Below are 21,878 nucleotides of genomic sequence, written 5' to 3'. Positions count from 1 at the left end.
AGTTAGTTAAGAGTTATTTCATGTGTTTCAACTTTTTCATGATCAGTAACACTAGTGATGACGCCATCAGGCCACGCCCATGGTCATGTGACTAATACTGAAAAAACGCAAAGGCTCCCAGGCAAATTACTTTATCAGGATTTTTTTCATTGATTTAATATTTTAATTTAAATCCTCATTACGCTATGCATAGATTTTGTTTCATTTTTGAAAGGTCAGATTTTGAGGGAATTTTAAAATATTAAAATATTCGTAATTTTCTGGGAAAAGCATGATTTTGAAAAAGGAATGCATAGCTATCTTTCCAACGTTGGCTTTAATCGAAATCCGTCGAAAAAGGCTGGATTTAATGAAAAACCGCGTTTCCTTTAGCATTTAAAGAAACCGGAAGTGCGCCCGATATATATTGGAAGTTACCCTATCAGCGCGTGCGCAATTTACACTACCAGCGCACTTCGGTAAGATCAAACAAAGCCACACGGAATTACTTTTTCTCTTTCTATTGCTCTTGTTTTTCTGTCTTTTTCTTATTTTGTCTTTGCTTGTACTTTGCATTTTGTGAAACACAAAGAAAAACATCTAAAATGTAAGTGAATTTGCAAGTTATTGAGCTGTTTTTATTTTCCGCGCTCAGGCTGACGTAAGTAACCGGAAGTGAAATTTCACCTCCTTAGCAACGCGCGCGAGCGCGCGCATAAATCGGTTAATGGGCCCTTAAGAACGAGAGAAACATACAGCTTGTTATACTTTTTGTGTAAAATGTATCCGGTAATGGCATCGCAAATTTGGAAATTTTGTAAAATCCGCAACCCCGCGCTTGCTGGTCAAATTAGCATAAAATTGTAAATTTCGTCACAACGTGTCGAAAAATCGTTGAGGCAGCGAATTTTTGTAAATCTTGTAGAGTTAAACGAAAAATCGCAAAATTTGCTAAATTTGAAACTGAAACGAAAAATCGTAAAATTGGTAAAATTTGTAGCTGCGTTCAATCCTGGACATATAAGTGAGCGTTTAATCAATCGGCTCTTAACGTTCAACTTACTTGTACACGACAAATCTACTCACAAAATCCCCCTACAAAAGGTGAATCCTCTTTATATACCACCTCATTACGAATTCATTACGTGTTAAGTGTTCGCAGTATAACCATCTTTTCATCTTACAACTAGTAATAGTTATCCCTAAAGCTGCCCCCGCTTTCTCTTATTTCTACTGAATGAAAACAATTGAACATTATTGTATGAACTAAAACTTCTATATCTTTTTTTTGTAAACTTTATCACTCATAATGTTCCTATAACTTAGGCATCTTATCATGGTTATTATCCAAACATTAAACTAACTAAGCTAAACCAACACTTTGTATTTAACCCATTCCATTCCAGACAGCCGTGAGTTTTCGTTTGAAAGGACACAAAAAAAAAAAAAGAAAAAAAAGAAGGTTTCCTTCATGGGAGCTAATATTTCTGTTACAAAAACTTCACTCAGTAGAACTTACGAAAAAAAGATTAAAAAATTATAGAGAAACAAAATATTATGTCAAACCACTCTGCTGTTTGAATTTGATGATGAAACAAGCCATTTTTCTTGTTATAAGAGCAAACGTATCTCGAAAGCAGAACTGCAGTTGAGAAAATCATCTGCAACTTGCTGTCACGATTTTTTTCTAAGTTGGGTAGCAGGAGGAAGTACCCGGCAAAGAAAAGGCCTTTCTCTGCAATTCCCCCCTTCCCCTGCCCTCTTGCTAAGAAAGGCCTGATACTCAAGTTATTAACAGAAGTATCGCGTTACTGTCACCTCTAATCTATAAATGCAAATTAGAGTCAAGTTCTTTCTCCTCAACGAAAACGCTGCAAAACATTTACATTTACCTTTGGATTCCCACCAAGTCACCCAGCCGTGACATGAGCTCTAAGTCACGTAAGATTACTCAACACAAATGAGCGATCTGAATAAACGACATCCCAAAGATAGAACTGGCAATCGGAAATATTTTAGTCACAATTGAACACGAACGAAGCGACACTCGCCTTGAATATCGACATTTACCGGTACTTCAGAATTACTTACGATACCTTCTGAGTTGTTTTCATCCCAAAATCCATCTTCAGAATCTTTGAAATCGTTTTCAATTTGTTCTATATTAAAATCTCCGCCATTTCGAAGAGAACTTACTTCATCGCAGTGTGTCTATTCGACCCCCAGCAAACTTTCAGCAATCCTTTGCGTACTTTTCGGCAATCCTTTGCGAGCCGTGTTCTCAAAAATCGAGATTTTTTCTGCTACGGCGAAATTTCCCTCCCTATGCGCGGGGACTTCTTGGGTGCCTCCTCGGGTATTAGCCCTCTGGGCCAAAACCCTGCGGGGGCAACTAGCGCGAGCATTACATTTAAATATACCAGTAACCGTCATCCAATATATATATTAGTTCTTGCATTAGCTCGTGCAATCATTACATCTGTTTTGTTACAATATTTTCATTGTAGGACCTATTAACAGGGAGTATCAGCCTGGACAAAACACGGTATTATTTGTTTTATCTTTTCTTTAAACCAACTCCCAGGATTTCCCTTTGTACACACAAAAAATAAACAGTACTATAAAAGTTTGTAAATACAGGTACATGTATTTTATGAAGTATGTTTTCCAACACACTTGCACGACTGATGAGTTTGAAAAAAAAAGCACTAGAGCTAAAACAGTTCACAGTATCACATGTATAATTCATTAACACACATTCAGGTACCTGAATCAGAACTGATATCATCCCTTCCTTTCAAAGAAAGCCTTTTGTTAAGTGAATGGATTAGATCATAATGAAATGAAGGTACCAGTGGAGCTTCAAATCCCAACTGATCTATAAAAATAAAGAGAGACTCACTGCTGAGTTACTACGATTACCAGTTAAATAAGGTGTGACAGAAGTTTGGTAACCAGGTTTTAACGTTAAAATCGTGTCGGTGTCACGGGCAACTCGCTCCGTTTCCAGTGTTAACTTGCCCTTCTTCCCACGCACCAACCCAGTGTGGATCTATCTACCGCTGACCGTGTCTCTGTGCAAATATATATTGCTTAGAGAGTTTCTTATTCAGTAAACATTTGGATTTAGATACAATGCCTTTGTAAGAATATATCATTTTGGCCCGGGTTGTTTTATTTGGTGTTTCCATCGTTTCTCATGACAAGTCAAATTAATTGTATTTAAGGCCGCTACTTCAATTTCACAGGGTCATTACTTTTGGAAATTTGCTGCTTGCAATATTTGCTATGAGATGTATAACTTAATTTCCACTTAAAGAGGATCGCTGCTCACGAGGTTGTGACTTTCGGAACTTTTTAGTATGTCTCTTTTCCAAAAGATGGGAATGACAGAGGAATTTCAACTGAGAGAAGCTCTGATTACTAGAGCTTGTAGAAGACTCTGTTTCAGCTGGTTTGCCACAATGATCTACATGTACCTTCATCCTTTGATACTGAAGAACCTTCATCAGTTCCAGTTTTCAGTTTTTCCTCGACTGTTTCTGTTTGCAAGTCATCTTCTTCATCCCGTTGAGATACTTTCTCATCGTCAGTGAAATACACATGGACTGGTTGTTCCGCAGGTACAGCGACACTTCCACATTGATCTTTAAAGATAAAGGGAGACTCACTTCTGAGTTGATAATGGTGATGTAATTGATGTTTGTTATCATAATTATAATGATGGCAAAAAGACAATACAGTGCTGGGCAGAAGTAAGCTAAGATAATGCAATGTTGAAAGCTTTCTTCCAGTGCTCTATTTCGCGTTGGCTCTCTCCTACCATGCTAATCGGAACACAATGGAATGTTCATTCCAGAAGACAAAGAACGAGTCAGAATTTTTGTTAAACACGTTCTTATCTTTTCTGTACAGTAGAATTCACGAGAAATCGTTCTTGCAAGGGGTTGGCAAAAAAAACCTCAAACATCATAATGGGGTCTACTGTGCTGCCGTTACAAAGTTCAAAAAATATATATCTTTCTCTCCTTAAAATGCACGTATTAAACACTTCTCAGTCATTATCCTGAAATTTCCGTTGTTAGTAATGTAACAATAGACGATGTTCGCAACCACTAGAAGTACAGACAATAATCATATGATGGCCTACGATGTCTGCTTCAAAATAAATAAAGTTACAGGCAGTGCATGTATGATGGTAGACACAGTTGTGTCCATGTGTTTTAAATGGGAAAGTTGGTTAAAAAATAGTATAGTAAAGTTCCAAATCATAATTTGTTGTTTGTAGCAAACTGTTTGAGTGGTTTCAAGCCAATAATTCTTCACTCGTTTTAAAGACTAGAGGTTCAGTTTCAGCTATTAATTTTTAGGAATTCAAATTTTGCACATGCCACCATGTTTATTTTTGCAAAACTTGATGGGTAATATTTATGACATCAATGTGTGGTTGGACACTTTCAAAATACAGCATAGCGTGGATTTAGAGATAAAAAGTAACATTCTTTCAGTTGTAACAAAAAATCTTTTTCTGTGGACTCCATATCAAGATCTCTGCGCTTATTTACTTTATTAAAGTAAACCTGATGGTAACCAGGTGATTTAAACTGAAAACTGAACTCTTCATATTCAAACCACTTGCAGTGATATGGACTTAAAACCCAACGACCAGTCAAGGAAACCCTTATATGTGTTTTACAGCTTAAACTGTGTAATGAAGTTATTCCGTTTTCCGACTTACTTACAACAACTGGCTAAAGTGAATCTGACCGAGTTTAAACCAGAATTCCAGAGATCAGTCCATCAACACAACGAAACAAGAAGATCTGTTAGATCTTATAACCGCGCTTTTAAAATTTAACTGTTTGCTTAGCACTACCGTCGGAACGGAGTGCACATTCCAAAGTAGTCATTGATGATTCTTTTCTTACTGTAGACATCACATCACTTGATCAACACAAACTGTATTATTGCACCATCAGTGGTAGCCATTGACAAATCTCCGATGACCTAATGGTCTTGATCTTTGTAGAACTTTCTTCGGGATATGTATGGGCATGAACGATATAAATGACACGATAATAACACTATTAACAACAGCTTTCTTTCTTAAAAGTAATGATTAAATTTAATTGGTGTTTTCCACGAGTAAAGGGCTAGTAAAGTAGTCACACAAGTCATATAATTTAATAATAAAATTCTATCCCGACCGATGTATCGATTTTGGTCACTCCAGTGACCACAGAATGAAAACGTGACAGAAAATTGGCGTTACTTTCGATTCTCACCAAATTTGGACAGTGGGATGATCTCATCATTAGCCAATTATAGGCCATCTTTCAGCTCTTTTCGTCATATCCCCCCCACGGAAGAATTTTGTCAAGTTAGCTAATTTAGTATGCAAGCCAACGTAATGGCGGTCACCGTGGACGAAATGTTTATTTGCTCAAAAATTGCGGCCAAATCTTTCGGAGATAGAAGTCAAGACATTTGTAAGGATACAGAAAGTAATTTGGGACCAGTTGCTGGCTTCTAAGACTGAATTTATCCAGAAGTAAGCTGTATTTTCGTTTTCGTGCCGAAAGCCACACGATGAATTAATATTATCGGCTTTTTCTGCTGTCTTGTTCTGTTTTTTCTCTTGGTCTTTTTTGTAGTCCGCCGAGGCCAGTCTTTCGTCTAAATCAGTTGAAAAAAGTTCGAAAAAGATGTTCCCATTCAACTTTAAGCTCTCAGCCGATAATTCTGGAGTTTTTTGGCCGAAACGTCAGCTTTGTTATGTTCGTGTTTTTCGGTTGCTATGGGCGACCATGGCTTCCTTTGTTAGGTCAAGTCTAGGGAGTGAGGTCACAAAAAATTCTAATTAATTCTGGTTTTGTTCGATTTCTATGAAATTTTAACACGATAAAGCTGGATTGTTAAGGAATAGATTTACCGCCTGCCAATGTGTGGTAGCTATTAACGCTTAAGAATGGCTGACTGTTAGGATCGAGAACCGCCGGTCAACGATCCATTTGGCAAATCGCTCATATTTTGCCCAAAGATACCCTTACGTGACCTAATTCTAAAAATCATATTTCAAGGTTCCAGCGAATTTTTATTTTTCAGAAATTCGCGAAAATTTGAAAGCACGGTCAAAGTGCGGTTTTTCGTGTAATAAAATGACCGAAATAAGGTGCGAGGACGAAGCGCTGGTAAAGTCTTAAAATAAATTCAATTGACTTCAAACTTCACATAAATGTGGAACAACCACTCTAATTTATTCCTCGTTTTAAACTAATCTCAGAGATGTTGATATAGTGGTTTTCCGAACCATTTTAAAAACACCTATGAAGCGTGTGAAAAATAACGGCAAAATATAGGTCATGTTTGACAGCATAAAAATGCATCTGGTACCTCACTTTCCGATTATTTTACTTTACAGCCTAGAAATATCATTATTAAACATATATCATGCCAAGTTTCATGCTCGAACTCGCAGTATTTCCCTTTGAGAAAAACGAAAATCTATGTCAATGTGTTGGGCGCAAATAACACAATAATTATACACGAACAAGAGACAAATCAGTTTCAACGGCGAAAGTAAAAGGCCATCATTCATTAAAATCCCGTCAATTCACTGCTATCAGTAGAAACATAATGTCCACTACATAGAAACTGTTTTTAGACGTTTTCGAAACATTGCGCGTTAACTTTGTTTAATTTCCTGTCCGCCGTCATGTCTAGTCTGTCATCGCGTGTATTTCCTTAATGTAATCAACACTGTGAATGGTTTTCACGACAGACGCAAGAGATTTCCTGTAACCTTGATGTTTTCGGTTCACCAAAACGCTTTAAGTTCGTTACGACACAATAATGGGTCAATTTGGAATGCTGTTTAGCATTAAGGACGTTAAAGGACTGTAAATTAATCGAGTTGAAATATCTTGAAGCAAATCAAAATCGCGCCCTTATTCTAATTTGCAATTGGCAAACAGCCGACCTCCGTTCAAGTTCAAGAAGTCGAGAGGTTAATTCGGCAATGTATTACCGGTACAACAACAAAATCAAACCGAGGTCATCAAAAGTGTAAGTTTAAAAGTGTAGTGGCAAGTCCCAAATAAATTTCGCCTATATAAAATGGAAACAAGAAGTGAAACGCTCTGCCCCGAAACAAATAAACAAAATATTAATACGACTAATTTAATCGGAAAATGTTACAGAAAACATACCTAAAAGCCGTCGATTCCCCTCAATACCACTCTACATTGCCTTAAAGAGCCCAAGCTTTCTGCTGTAAGAATCAGGGGCCTCAGGAATCTGTTTTTATCATATCGGCAACCATGCTGCGTGGCTGATATTCGAGACTCAGTAAAAGTTGTCACACAACCGTACGAGCAGCCCAGTCACGCTTTCACTGCTCTTGCGCAAATGTTCAACATTTCGCAATTTACCTAAACCGATTACAAGTTTAAAGTAGTGACAGTAGATTGAAATGCGCTTCTTAAAGCTGACCTATCCAGGAGCAATTATTTCTTGTTCTTGAATGGCTCTTAGTTGTAGCTACAGTCGGGAAGGGGAGAGGAGGGGGTACTCCTGGAAATTTCGGATATCTGTATGCCGTGGAAGATTAAGTGGCCTCCAGCTCTTAACGCCAACACTGACACACCAGATGATTCTCTAAGTATCGCAGGGATCACTAAGCTAAATAATTTTGAGTTTAGCTCCGCTGAGTCAATTACCTGTTGGCGCGCATATTGCATTGACCGTGGACAGGTGGAAAAACAGTTAAACGGGAAAAGCCTGGTGCACATTGTAATTTAGCGTTGTTCAACACGCAATCGGTCAGGTTGTAATGCTAATCGTATTTGACAGAATCTCAAGTTTTCTTTCGACACATACTGGGGTGACATACTCCTAGATGGGTGTGACCGGTAGCCATGAGTCAAGTCAGTCAACTCGCAAAGCTTATCAGAAGAGTGATAGTGAACCACTGGTGGAAGGACTGCAGATTGTCCCTACGCTTTACCCTGATAGGCCTCTGTTTTATTCTAATGAACTGATGCTGTGACAATAATACTATTTAGCTTTATGAACATGCTAATTGTCAAGGGTTTCTTTTGCAATTTAATCAGACATCGCTCTTTCTTTATTTCTGCGGGAAACATCGTTCTCTAAAGGAGACTTCAGGTCATTTTCTAAAAAGGCAGGAACACTGCGACCCCAACATCGGTGCCATTATCAACGGGTGTGACCGAGAAAGCGTCTGGTGATGCTTCCATGGATAGTAACCATGCATGGCAGGGGTGTATTAATGTCTTCAAGGCAGCTGCATTCGTGTCTTTCATAGCCTGTCCACTTTAGAGAGGCACTTGTCTCTGGAGAAATATACTCAGTCACTGGAGAGACATTCCCTTATGGACTTAGTCAAAATGTGCTACAAACCCTGCTTGGAGCAGGCGTTGGCGCGTTACTCAAAGCCACAATAGGTCACCAAGAAGCCCTTGTCGTTTCAAAAGAGGGTTGGGCTCTCAGGGCAGTCAGTGACAAGCAGCACTCGTATCTTGTGGCAAAATTCCGCACTGGTCAAACGACAGGCCGAAAGCTTGACGCCGAAATGGTGGCGCGGGAAATGCGCAGAGCCCAGGATCCTTATAATATTCGTCTTTTTCAGGTGCTAGTTTTTCGGGGCGGGGAGGATCGTTAAATTTTTGTAGAGAGGGAGAGGGAGTAGAGGAGGAAGATCCTTTAGAGGAAAAACTCATGGCCGAATCGTCTCAACCTCGTTCCCAGGGTCTCTCATCTTACCGCACCCTGGAGCGTACTCCAGTCGGGCGGTAAGATGAGAGACTCTAGGAACGAGGTTTGAATCACCCTTTTGATTTGAGTCACCCTTTCCAAATTCGCTGCAACGATTAATTTACCTTTATCGACTTAAAATTAGATGATCTAATGCATTTTGTTTCCGACACTGCGCGTAGACGCAGCGCAACAGTGCCTTAACAAACTAATCACTCTAGAACATCTGAAAACATAGATCTCCCAAACAGCTTACTTTCCTGAAAATAGTTTTTCACAAAGAACTACTTATTTATGATTTTTTTATACTGCAGAAGAAACCCTTGACAATTAGCATGTTCATAAAGCTAAATGGCATCATTGTCACAGCATCAGTTCATGAGAATAAAACAGAGGCCTATCAGGGTAAAACCTAGGGACAATCTGCAGTCCTTCCACCAGTGGTTCACTGTCACTCTTCTGTTAAGCTTTGCGAGTTGACTGACTTGACTCATGGCTACCGGTCACACCCATCTAGGAGTATGTCACCCCAGTATCTGTCGAAAGAAAACTTGAGATTCTGTCAAATACGATTAGCATTACAACCTGACCGATTGCGTGTTGAACAACGCTAAATTACAATGTGCACCAGGCTTTTCCCGTTTAACTGTTTTTCCACCTGTCCACGGTCAATGCAATATGCGCGCCAACAGGTAATTGACTCAGCGGAGCTAAACTCAAAATTATTTAGCTTAGTGATCCCTGCGATACTTAGAGAATCATCTGGTGTGTCAGTGTTGGCGTTAAGAGCTGGAGGCCACTTAATCTTCCACGGCATACAGATATCCGAAATTTCCAGGAGTACCCCCTCCTCCCCCCTTCCCGACTGTAGCTACAACTAAGAGCCATTCAAGAACAAGAAATAATTGCTCCTGGATAGGTCAGCTTTAAGAAGCGCATTTCAATCTACTGTCACTACTTTAAACTTGTAATCGGTTTAGGTAAATTGCGAAATGTTGAACATTTGCGCAAGAGCAGTGAAAGCGTGACTGGGCTGCTCGTACGGTTGTGTGACAACTTTTACTGAGTCTCGAATATCAGCCACGCAGCATGGTTGCCGATATGATAAAAACAGATTCCTGAGGCCCCTGATTCTTACAGCAGAAAGCTTGGGCTCTTTAAGGCAATGTAGAGTGGTATTGAGGGGAATCGACGGCTTTTAGGTATGTTTTCTGTAACATTTTCCGATTAAATTAGTCGTATTAATATTTTGTTTATTTGTTTCGGGGCAGAGCGTTTCACTTCTTGTTTCCATTTTATATAGGCGAAGTTTATTTGGGACTTGCCACTACACTTTTAAACTTACACTTTTGATGACCTCGGTTTGATTTTGTTGTTGTACCGGTAATACATTGCCGAATTAACCTCTCGACTTCTTGAACTTGAACGGAGGTCGGCTGTTTGCCAATTGCAAATTAGAATAAGGGCGCGATTTTGATTTGCTTCAAGATATTTCAACTCGATTAATTTACAGTCCTTTAACGTCCTTAATGCTAAACAGCATTCCAAGTTGACCCATTATTGTGTCGTAACGAACTTAAAGCGTTTTGGTGAACCGAAAACATTAAGGTTACAGGAAATCTCTTGCGTCTGTCGTGAAAACCATTCACAGTGTTGATTACATTAAGGAAATACACGCGATGACAGACTAGACATGACGGCGGACAGGAAATTAAACAAAGTTAACGCTATGGCGCAATGTTTCGAAAACGTCTTAAAACAGTTTCTATGTAGTGGACATTATGTTTCTACTGATAGCAGTGAATTGACGGGATTTTAATGAATGATGGCCTTTTACTTTCGCCGTTGAAACTGATTTGTCTCTTGTTCGTGTATAATTATTGTGTTATTTGCGCCCAACACATTGACATAGATTTTCGTTTTTCTCAAAGGGAAATACTGCGAGTTCGAGCATGAAACTTGGCATGATATATGTTTAATAATGATATTTCTAGGCTGTAAAGTAAAATAATCGGAAAGTGAGGTACCAGATGCATTTTTATGCTGTCAAACATGACCTATATTTTGCCGTTATTTTTCACACGCTTCATAGGTGTTTTTAAAATGGTTCGGAAAACCACTATATCAACATCTCTGAGATTAGTTTAAAACGAGGAATAAATTAGAGTGGTTGTTCCACATTTATGTGAAGTTTGAAGTCAATTGAATTTATTTTAAGACTTTACCAGCGCTTCGTCCTCGCACCTTATTTCGGTCATTTTATTACACGAAAAACCGCACTTTGACCGTGCTTTCAAATTTTCGCGAATTTCTGAAAAATAAAAATTCGCTGGAACCTTGAAATATGATTTTTAGAATTAGGTCACCTAAGGGTATCTTTGGGCAAAATATGAGCGATTTGCCAAATGGGTCGTTGTCCGGCGGTTCTCGATCCTAACAGTCAGCCATTCTTAAGTGATATATCGCTTCGAAATCAGGGTTTCGAAGAGATTTTTTTGCAACGTGTGGGTTCGGCGTGATTTTGTAATCGGAGGTTTTCGTTGACCCCGAAGGAAAAAATATCCGAAAAAGGTCATTTCATCGATGATTCAAACGAATATAAATATGTATATGTTCCGAGCGAAATTTCTGCTGAAAAAATATAATTTTTGACGAACGCTGGGTTTTTAATTTTTTTCCCGCGAAAGTCAGTATCGAAGATGAGATTTATTAATGTTTCAACAGCTTTTGGCGAGTAAACATCACAGGTTGCGTGACTCAAAATTTGGCCGAGTGAAAGCTTGGCTCTGGTCGCATACAAGACGAAAAAAAAACCACGGGTAAACCATGAACCGCGCTCGGCCCATGGCCGCGCGGTTAAACATACACTACAAGATACCATCCAAGTAAAATTACATCATGTGATCACGTGACTAACAATCAATAACTAAAGTTAATGTCAACTAAGGGGGCTCAATGACTTCAATGACTTCTGTGCTTTTCAGACAATATTCCCATTAAAGTTTCAAGGTGTTTCAATTCTAAGTTTTCCAACCAAAGGAAACTTCTTTGGAGCTCAAAATGGAAAGGAATTACCCTAAAGAACCCTTACTGGTCATTAAGGTCTTAAAGCTGATGAACCAATCTGTACAGTGCCCTCTAATTCTTGGATAAGTTTTACTCCAAGGTTCAACTTCCTCAGCTTATTCTAGGTGGGGCTTCGTATCAGTTGAGGGTGGTTGTGAATTTTGAAGGCACTAGCATCTAGAGCAAATATTTTTGGATTCATGTAAATATCATATGATGTAAATACAGTATTACAATATAATACACTTAATGTACTATCAGAGTATAAAGCAAGCCCTATGTCAAGGTAGTGTTGACTTAAAAAGAAATTCCAGCTGCAGAAATATCTATTTATATAGCATCTCACAATAGGCACAAGCACACATTGCGTGCTTATTTTCCCCCTTGCTTGGAAAAAAAAAAAACATTTTTTTTCATGTCATCTACCTTCATCATCTGATGCTGAATCATCATCATCATCTGTTTCATCTGCTTCTGTACGTTGGTAAAAAAAGATTGAAATTTTAACCTTGAGAAGTCACTAACTTATAAAACCTACCAGTTTCTCAAACTGATTCTACATGTGGGTAAATCGACAAAGGCACAGTTTCAAAGTACACGTAGAGAAACAATAAAATTTCCTTCTTTCAGTATACAGTAATAAGGCTGCTCTAAAGTAATTTTACTCCTTATTACACTCATGACAAAACCAAAAATGATCTTTATGATGAAAACACTTTCCGTACCATTTGTCCCGTTTTCAAAATTTTCAGAATTTAAACTCATACCAAATGAATTTCAAACAGTAAGAATAAAGATCTCCATTAGAAAGAGTTTTTCAGCTCTGCGATTTCTCCATGACATGGTACCAGAAATGATCATTACCATGAAATTCTTGGCTTGTTTAAAACTAACCTTTGGCTGAATCTTTCCCAAGGAACATTTTGCATGCTTTATACTCCTCTTCTGAGATCGTTGTTTTAAGCTTCAACTCTGCAAGGCTCAATGCTGTTAAGATCTCTTCTGTAACAAAACATCTTTGAACCACTTCACCAAGATGACCAGACAAATAATCTCCCCACAATCTCTCCAGGATCTGGAGTGAATCACACTTCACTGTTATCAGCAAACTTCCAATACTAACACCAGCAATAGTGAGTCGCATTTCTTTCATGTATGCCAAAAAGCTATCAAAATCATCCTTACTACTCAGTTGTCTAGCCTGCAGATACTTGGCAGCAATTAAACGTAGGACTTCTCCTTCTGTAGGTGCTTGGGTAGCTGTACATAAAGGCTGGGTCTGTCCTGATGGCACAGGTACTACAGATGCTTCCTGGTGCCCACCATTTTGAGATCCCCCTGATTCTATTGTTGAAGCAGAAGTTCTAAAGGCCTGTGTGTTGAGCTCTGCTGGTTTCATGGTTTCCACATCAATTCCCAACTTCAAAGCTGTTGAATTAGTAAGAACAATTTTTAAATGTTTCCATATTCAGTTTCAGTCTTCCGTTATTTACATACATACAGTTAATGAGTTGATGAACCTGCTCACAGCTTATGCTTAAATTATCTAGACAACAGATTCTCCGGATGGACACTTCCACAAAGAGACCAGTGAGAAAAACTAGTGTAACTGTAGGTTTGCAATCATATGACTCTCCATGAAGTGCACATAACTAAGAACTGTATTAACTTTGACTATTATTAAGTACTCTATCGGCGTCGACAAAACCTGGATCGGATCGGACCGGATCACGGATCGGATCACGGACCAGATCACGGATCGGATCACGGATCAGATCACGGATCGGATCACGGATCGGATCAACGAAAAAAAATTCAAAATTCAAAATTCAAGATTCAAAATTCAAAATTTTGTTGAGCAAATTACACTAGAGTGACTACTGTGAGCAGAACGTTTTATTCAATTCAGGTGTGATATTCCTTTATTCTTTTATAATATAGAGCCAACTGGGAGCTGGTCACAGATGAATTTTTTTCAGGCTGTGGGGTTTTGATTGCGATGATCAATCATGTCTTCATATCTTTCTCCGCAGTTCAGATAAATGATATTTCGTATATTCGCTTGCATCAAAGGTAAACTGTCATAAAACGCGTCAGCATGGTAATAATAGGACGAACGTATGAATCGAAACACAAAAACTAAAAACACTAATAATATTAAACACCTGATGATTTCAAACAAATTCCGTTTCTGAGACAAGTCTATACTTTTACAAGATGTGAGTTTGGAATACGATATTTCGTACTGGAATAATACGAAACAGACCATTTGTATTTCAAGGAAATACGGCTGTTTTACAAAAAAATATAGGAATAACATCGATAGTGTGAACGATAGCGCAACCCAAGAATAGACAACATTTTAGGAGTTACGTCACGATTTTTAAAGTCATTTGTAGGGTCGCAAAGAGTTGCCTTTATATGGAATAAAACCTTAAAATGATCGTGTTCTAGGATAGAAAGCACTTAAGAGGCAAGAACAAATCAAAACGGAATGAGGATCGCTAAGGATGGCAAAGATTAACGAGGACTGCAAATGACGAACTTGAAAAACTAGGCTAGTTTTTTCAAGATGCGCAAATCGTGACGTAGCTCCTTTAAAGCAAGTCATGTCCTTAAGCTTTCGTACGTAAGCTTTCTCATTAACTGTAACGCTAACTGTAACGCTCACACCTGACACGAAAAAGTAGCCGAGAATTAGCTACTGATACTAACAACAATTTCAAAAACGAGAATGGGAGGTTCACGCAAGCTTCAAGCCAACTAACGTTCAAATATAACTACATCTGCCTGTTCATTACAATTTAAATTCGTCGTAAATCAGGCGCTTCTGTGGCTTTTTAAATGACCCCTTGTCATTCTCTGTAATTAACATGTCATTGCATCAAATTCGGGATTCTTATTTTTATTTAACATATTTTAGTTTTCCACTATTATTTTTTATTTATTATTATCTTATAAACGATTTGATTTTTTTTTTGCTTTAAAAGGTTTTTTTTTTTTCTGTGATCCGATCCGTGATCCGATCCGCGATCTGATCCGTGATCCGATCCGTGATCTGGTCCGTGATCCGATCCGTGATCCGGTCCGGTCCGGTCCGATCCAGATTTTGTCGACGCCGGTACTCTATAAAGAACTCTTAGGTCATAAGAATTCATGATCATTAAGTTCAGGACTATCTTACTACTATAACTGGATTTCAGAATTCAACTCATCCTGTAGCTAGTTAACCAGAATTCTCAATAGTCTACATACATGTACAGTTTACATTTAACATGCATGTTTGAAATTTGTATATAATTATTTCTTGTTTTTACATGTATTTACTGTACTCCAGTTCACAAGCTCCTGAAGGTCTTGTTTTTGTTCCAAACACAGAGAAATTAATACTTCTTTGGGATTTAAAATGGAAAGGAAAACCACAAACTAATGTTTAGGTGGCCTCAGAATGGAAGATCAAGGAGTACAGAATCCTCAAACCTCTCTAGTGAATAATTTTTTCTTCCTTCAAATGAGGCAAAAACATTGGTGTGCTTTCAAGTGAGTTTTGAATCAGTGTTACGTTTGAATACTGATCATGGATTTAGGGCAGCTTCCTAGACGTGAGAAAACAAAAATGGTAATGTACAGTATTACTTCGAAATTGAATTCAACTTTTGGAAGGACTGGTAAAGCCACAGCCGACAAAATGACTGCAAAATGGGTTGGCAAAAACTCAAGCATTCGCTTTAGCATGAAGAATTAATTTGAATATGCTGTTGATGCAATGAAGCACCTCTGTCAAATTTTTTTACTTTCAAATAGGTTTCTTTACCTCACCTTGGGTGAAAATTTATTGTTATTGAACTTCCTGTCACGTTTCTTTCATTTGGTTGCCTTTATTTAGAAATTTTAGGTTTTAAATGTGAACAATATTTTAGATTATTAAACTTCCACTTTGGATTTCTGCAATTAATTTACTTTTCAAATTTAATTTTCAAATTGGTTTTTACATGTGTCTTTCGCCTTTATTTTCTGCTGTTTTCTCAAACATTAGTCTAGCTTTATAGTACAAGAATCAAAATTCTTTTGTATTTGGTTTCGCTTTGTCCTCCGAAGGCAATAATTAACTCATTTATGCATATTCAATTTTCTCAGCTTCTAGATCTGTTGGGCAAAGAAATAAGATGATTTCTTGTTTTCTTATCAGTTTTGTTCATCAGGTTGAGTTCTTTTTGGTTATATTCTTCAATATTTTGGCCCTTCATTTTGAAACCTGATCTTGTGTCTGTGGTTACTGTATATATTTATTTTACTTACTTTTTATATTTTATTTTATTTTATCTTATTTACCACACTACAAGAATATAATTATGAAAAAACAGGAAAAGAGAGAAAAGGACATGATTACAAGAGTGGCAAGAGGCCTAAAGGAAATGAGGAAACTTATGCTAACTAGGCCTCCTGAATTACAAAGTTACTGACATAAATTGACATTTGGGCGACAGATACAAAACAAGTTATAATCAAAAAACAAAAATTAATAAGTACTCAATATCTTCTACAAAACTAAACAGTTATAAAGGCTAGAAATAGTTATTACCAATCATTATTTACAAAATTACAATTATGATACATATGCAAAGACTATTAATAAGTTAAAGAGAAAGTACAAAATTACTCAGACCTGAATATTCCCAACAAAAGTACAGTGTATATGTATATATAAAGACAACTAATAGTTACTACAGATAAATGTCTTAAGCGTTTTTTTTTTAAGGAAACTGTAGAGATTGGATTGACGATATCAGAATTAACAGAGTTGTAAAATTTTGCTCCTTTGTAAAAAACAGCAAACTGTTTGATATTCGTCCAACAGAAGGACAAATGAAATGCCAGAGAGTTTCTTGTATAATAGGAATGTATTTGTCTATCTAAGGTAAACTTACACACAAATTTGGAGGGTAGAATGTGGTTTTGATAGGAGTACATGAATAGATACAGTGTATATGGTTTATTTTTGTGCTTATGCTTGCTCTGAAATATTAAAAAAAAAATGCCAGAAAACTAGGGGTAGGTCGCATGCAATTTTATGCAGGCATGAATGGGTTAAACCTCACAAAAGAAATACTGTTAGTGTGGATATCGTATATATTACCTACAGTACTGGTTACTTGTGATCCATCAGTTGAAGTGGCATTATTAGCAGGAGGTTGCTGCTCAGAAACATGGTACTCATTGCCACCAGGAACAGATTCAGTTGTTTCTACAAAAAGATGGGATTGTACTCTTATTAACTCTTAATTAAATTAAGATATAATGGTTTGGTAATAATTTTTTTGTATATCAACACCAAGGAAAATAAGCAGCATGTGAGAAAAGAAACAAACTGTTTAATTGGCTTAAGACAAAATAACCTCACTATGTGCCCCCCCCCCCCTCCCGCCACCAATTTTATTACCATATCTCTTAAAACTATGATGAAATTTGCATCTTTCCTATCACAGCCATTTTCAAACATAAACAAGTAGTCTGTACGAAAAGAAAAATACTGTTTACCATTTTCAAATATCTCTTTTTGTTTTAGAGACAAAGCTAGTACATTTAAATATGCAATTGTGCCAAACTCCCAGAAATCAATTACTCCATAATATACAGCAGAATCCCAATTTTTCGAACCTCCCAGGGAAACAAGAATTGGTTGGAAAATAGGGTAGTTCAAGAAATCAGGGTTAACTTAACGATTGTCAGATTGAGTAGAGGGAAACAAGTTTTGCTACGAACTGGGAGTTAAGAAAAATTAAGTTTTTGACAAGCCAGGATTCCACTTAATATCTGTTTTTTTTTTTAATTTTTCAAAGCCTCATGTACCTAATGACATGGACAGATATAAGCACAATATCTCAATTTTTTTCACCAGATGGAACAAAACATGGCATCCTTTTGGACCTCCCTATCATCCAATTGGTTTGAAATGTCTGTGATCTTCTGTAAGTTATTGAAGCAACATTTTGTTGTTAATGTTCCAAAACCACCCTAGAGGCAATAGCATGTGTGATGAAAACAGTGAGTCTGGAGTCACACGACAAAAGAGAAATCAAAATGGCATCTTAAAATACGGATCGGGTCAGTCAGTTGTTTATGGCTTAGATCCCCTTGGAATTTTTCACATACAAACCAAACATTGTAGAGTGTAGATCGAAGAGAGTAGCTGGTATAACGTAGAGAGTAGAGCGTAGATGGGCTTAGAGGGAGATGGTAGATCATAGAGCGTAGAGCATAGATTGAAGAGAGTAGCTGATAGAACGTATAGCGTAGAGCATAGAGCGTAGAGGGTAAACTCAATACAGAATTTTAAATTGAAAACGATTAAAACACTGTAAAATATAACAACACTTTAATGACCCTTTAATATACGTGAATGGAATATGCTACAAATTAAAATTAAATTTTACGAAATAGGCAGGTAACCATAGTAACAATACACCACTACGGTAAAAGCTATGAAGTAGGAGGTAATGTAACTTTCCCACACATAGAAGGAGACTGGTGACGAAAGCATATAGTCATCGAACTCTACAAAAATTTCTATGCCAAATTGAGCTTCATAAAACAGGGGCCAGTTGTTATCTGATGCTCACAAAAGCAAAAATGCCCACAGTGCAGCGAGTCATGGTGAGACAAGCCAACTCAGCACAGGTGTATTTACACAGCCACCTCTGAAGTATTATTGAGCAGTCTTGAATGAAAAGTGCAGAGGTCATTAACTCATCTTTGTTTCAAGAGAAAAACAACAAATGTAACTAACAATTCTTTATTCCAATATCTTGACAAGTATTTACAGCAATGCAGTTTACTATATCTCATTTGAAAGGGCACAAAATGTATTTTCCAGAAAAAATAGTTTGAGTTTATGGAAAGTAATAAAACTTTTTAAAAATTTTAATTGGAACAATTTATCAATAAAAGGTAAAAAAAATTGAGAAAAACTAAAAAAATGTTGTAAAACCACTCTGCTGTTTGAATTTCATGATAGTCTCACTCCTTTCCGATATATATAAACAAATGCATCCCGAAAACTGAATAGCAATCAAGAAAATCTATAGTTAACTGCGTTTTTTTTCCCGAGTCATAAACAGAAAGTGCGTGTTTCGGTCACCATGGCAACCGCCCACATATGCAAGTTCGAGTCCACATTGAAATGCAACAAAACAAAGCTTTTATCGAAAGGTATTTGGCTGAACGTTTCATAAATTGACTTAATTATTGTAAATGTAAATTGGCCATTTCAAGAGTATTTAGTCGCACTCAAACAACATTTCTTTGTGTCGTGAACCCACGCGAAGAGATATGAATGTTCGTTAACCTACAATTCTCGCTTCGAATTTCAATATAATTCAGGAAATCACTCAAAAGACAACTGACCATATTCCACTGATGAATATGGCCTGCCATGATCGGCAGAACCTTTGAGAATGAAAACCAGAATAGTGTAATTTTACACTTCTGTTTTGTGTTTGAAAAGATATCCACTTTGTGCAACATGATGGAGGGTTGTTGCAAAGGTTGTCTGTCATTCAGTTGTTAAGTAAAGTTGTAACAACATACAGTTACTCTTACTTACTTGGAGAGTTCCATTTCTGATAACTTGGTCCTCCACAAGTCTGACCAGACAGGGTAGAGGGAAACCTACTGTATTCCATTGATGAAGGCCACCAGCCAGAGGAACCTTGACCAGAAGAGAAATATGTTCGCAGTCATACAACCTTGTACAGAACACAGTACATTACCTTTCTGATAACTAGTATACCTTACGTGTGTATGTGCAGCAAATGCATGTGCATACTAAACAAAGGACCATGTATGCTGTGGCAAAATTCCATTCCATACATAACTGCTCCAAGCAGTAACAATTTTGGTCACCATGGAAAATTAGAAAAAGATGGTAACTGAATTTGGTTGACTATTGTAATAAGTTTTGAACCCCTTTGGGCTTTGTCTTTGTGTCAATTTTGGTTTTGGATCAAACATGCAGTGCAGCCCATTTTTCAAAAGTCAGATTTTGGCAATGCTACTAAACCTAATCCAAGTTAAAAAAGTTGATTTCACATTGTCTGTTTGATCATTGGTTTTGACAGTTACCTCCAATAACAATAATATCACCTAAACATGCTTAATTTAAGGATTATTTTAATAGCATGACAATCTTCTATCAGTGAAGATTGCCAACTTCCTGGAGCTTTGTACTCACATTAATTTTACTACTGTTGAGACTAAGAAATAAGTTTTTCCACTCACTCCAAGGGTGACTTGTCTTATACGTTTGAACTGGAGTCTGAGGGCCTGTCTTGTGTTCCGGTAATGAAGGTGGCTTGTCATGACCAAAGGAGCCTTTGAAAACCAAAAGGAGTTATTAATTAATACTTTTAAAATTCTGCTTTGTGCCTACAATGTGCTAGAGAATTTGTAATTTATTTATTAAAAAAAGAGTGCATAGCCTTTGAGGTAGAGTAACGGCAATAATGTTGCAAACAATTATTGTCTGTTATGCAATTTTGCTATGATATTGCATACTGATTATTATAATTTATTACTTCAACTCATTCCGACCGTTCCCTCTCTGATAATCATGCCTTTCATGAATCTGGATGTCCACAGCAGAAAGTAAATGAATGCATTCTACTGATCCAGATAGTAGTCAAATTAATTCTGCAATACAGAGCTTGCAAAAGAAAATTGCAGTAATACATGTATTATTTTAAAAAAAATGTTTTCCCACTCACTCTGAGGGTGACTTGTGTGATACATTTGAGCTGGAGTCTGAGGGCCTATAAGAAAAGGTGACTGATTGTATTCCAGTGATGTAGGTGGCCTGCCATGACCAGAGGAGCCTTTGAAAACCAAAAGGAGTTTATTTTAATTAATACTTTTAAAATTCTGCTCTGTGCCTACAATGTCCTAAAGAATTTTTAGAACAAGGTGCATGGCCTTTCAGGTTGAATAACTGCAATAGATTTGCCAACAATTACTGTTTGTTATGTAATTTTTCAATATTGTAGACAAATTATAATTACTTCAACTCACTCTGAGTGTCCTCTCTCATAATTGTGCCTTCCATGAATCTGACTGGCCATAGCAGAAGATAAATTACTGCATTCTACTGATCCACACATTAGTCAAATTAATTATACAATACAGACCTTACAACAGAAAATTGTAGCAATGTTATTTTTAAAAAAAATGTTTTCCCACTCACTCTGAGGGCGACTTGTCTGATAAGTTTGAGCTGGAGTCTGAGGGCCTGCAGGAAAAGGTGACTGACAGTATTTCAGGAATGAAGGTGGCCCACTATGACCAAAGGAACCTTAGAAAACAAAGAGAGAAATACTTTAAAAATACTGCTTTGTGGCTACAAATAATAACATTGTACACGTACATGCTAGATAACTGTTAACTGCAGCTTTTTCACTTGTTTGTTATGTAATCTTGCAATTGTACACATTATCATAATTACTTTGGCAACTTACGCTGAGTGTCCTCTCTCTGATAATTGTGTCTTTCAGGATTCTGACTGGCCACAGCAGGAGGTAAATCACTGCATTCTACTGATCCAGACATCCAGCCAGGGGAACCTTGGCCAAAAGAAATATTTTACAAATTCAAAAATAACATCATAAGAAACAAATTTCCAATTGACAATAATGTACAAAATTAATAAAAACATAAACCACAATGTGCACCTTACTTATAAAATTTTAAAAAAAGAATTACTATTATTACTATTACTACTATTATTATTATTGTTATTACTATTACTATTACTATTACTATTACTATTATTATTATTATTATTATTATTATTATTATTATTATTATTATGCAATTGAACTCTCTCACACAATATTTGGTTTGATTTTCTTCAAGTATTGAACTGATTGAACCCAATAGTTTAATTAAGTTCAATTGGTTTCGATTTAAAGCTCAATTATTGAACAGTTTGATTAGAAACGTTGGGCACTGGGGTACACTTTTGCATCCTGCAAAGCATTTTATGATCAGTTGTATTCAAGTTTCTGTAA

At 37.0% G+C, this 21,878-nt stretch overlaps 1 protein-coding gene and 1 long non-coding RNA gene across 3 annotated transcripts in view; both read right to left on the bottom strand.

Annotated features, from left to right (window-relative positions):
* LOC145490699 (uncharacterized) overlaps positions 1–21,878 on the bottom strand; it is a 58,178-nt gene that overhangs the window by 12,982 nt on the left and 23,318 nt on the right. The gene's annotated exons all lie outside the window — the stretch shown is intronic.
* The window catches only part of LOC145490662 (uncharacterized), a 46,332-nt gene that overhangs the window by 16,144 nt on the left and 8,310 nt on the right, over positions 1–21,878 (bottom strand). For both annotated transcript variants that reach the window (XM_081469747.1, XM_081469746.1), the window contains 10 exons: positions 21,327–21,431; positions 21,056–21,163; positions 20,583–20,690; positions 20,098–20,190; positions 19,424–19,528; positions 16,958–17,065; positions 12,715–13,248; positions 12,247–12,294; positions 3,459–3,626; positions 2,747–2,857 (listed from right to left, as the gene is read on the bottom strand). In XM_081469747.1, the coding sequence (XP_081325873.1) occupies positions 2,747–2,857; positions 3,459–3,626; positions 12,247–12,294; positions 12,715–13,248; positions 16,958–17,065; positions 19,424–19,528; positions 20,098–20,190; positions 20,583–20,690; positions 21,056–21,163; positions 21,327–21,431 (1,488 nt within the window). The remainder of the gene's footprint in view (positions 1–2,746; positions 2,858–3,458; positions 3,627–12,246; positions 12,295–12,714; positions 13,249–16,957; positions 17,066–19,423; positions 19,529–20,097; positions 20,191–20,582; positions 20,691–21,055; positions 21,164–21,326; positions 21,432–21,878) is intronic.

Source organism: Orbicella franksi, chromosome 6, assembly GCF_964199315.1.
Source record: "Orbicella franksi chromosome 6, jaOrbFran1.1, whole genome shotgun sequence".
NCBI classification, from domain to species: domain Eukaryota; kingdom Metazoa; phylum Cnidaria; class Anthozoa; order Scleractinia; family Merulinidae; genus Orbicella; species Orbicella franksi.
The sequence above is the reverse complement of the archived record's forward strand: the minus strand, read 5'-3'. Positions and strand labels throughout refer to the sequence as shown.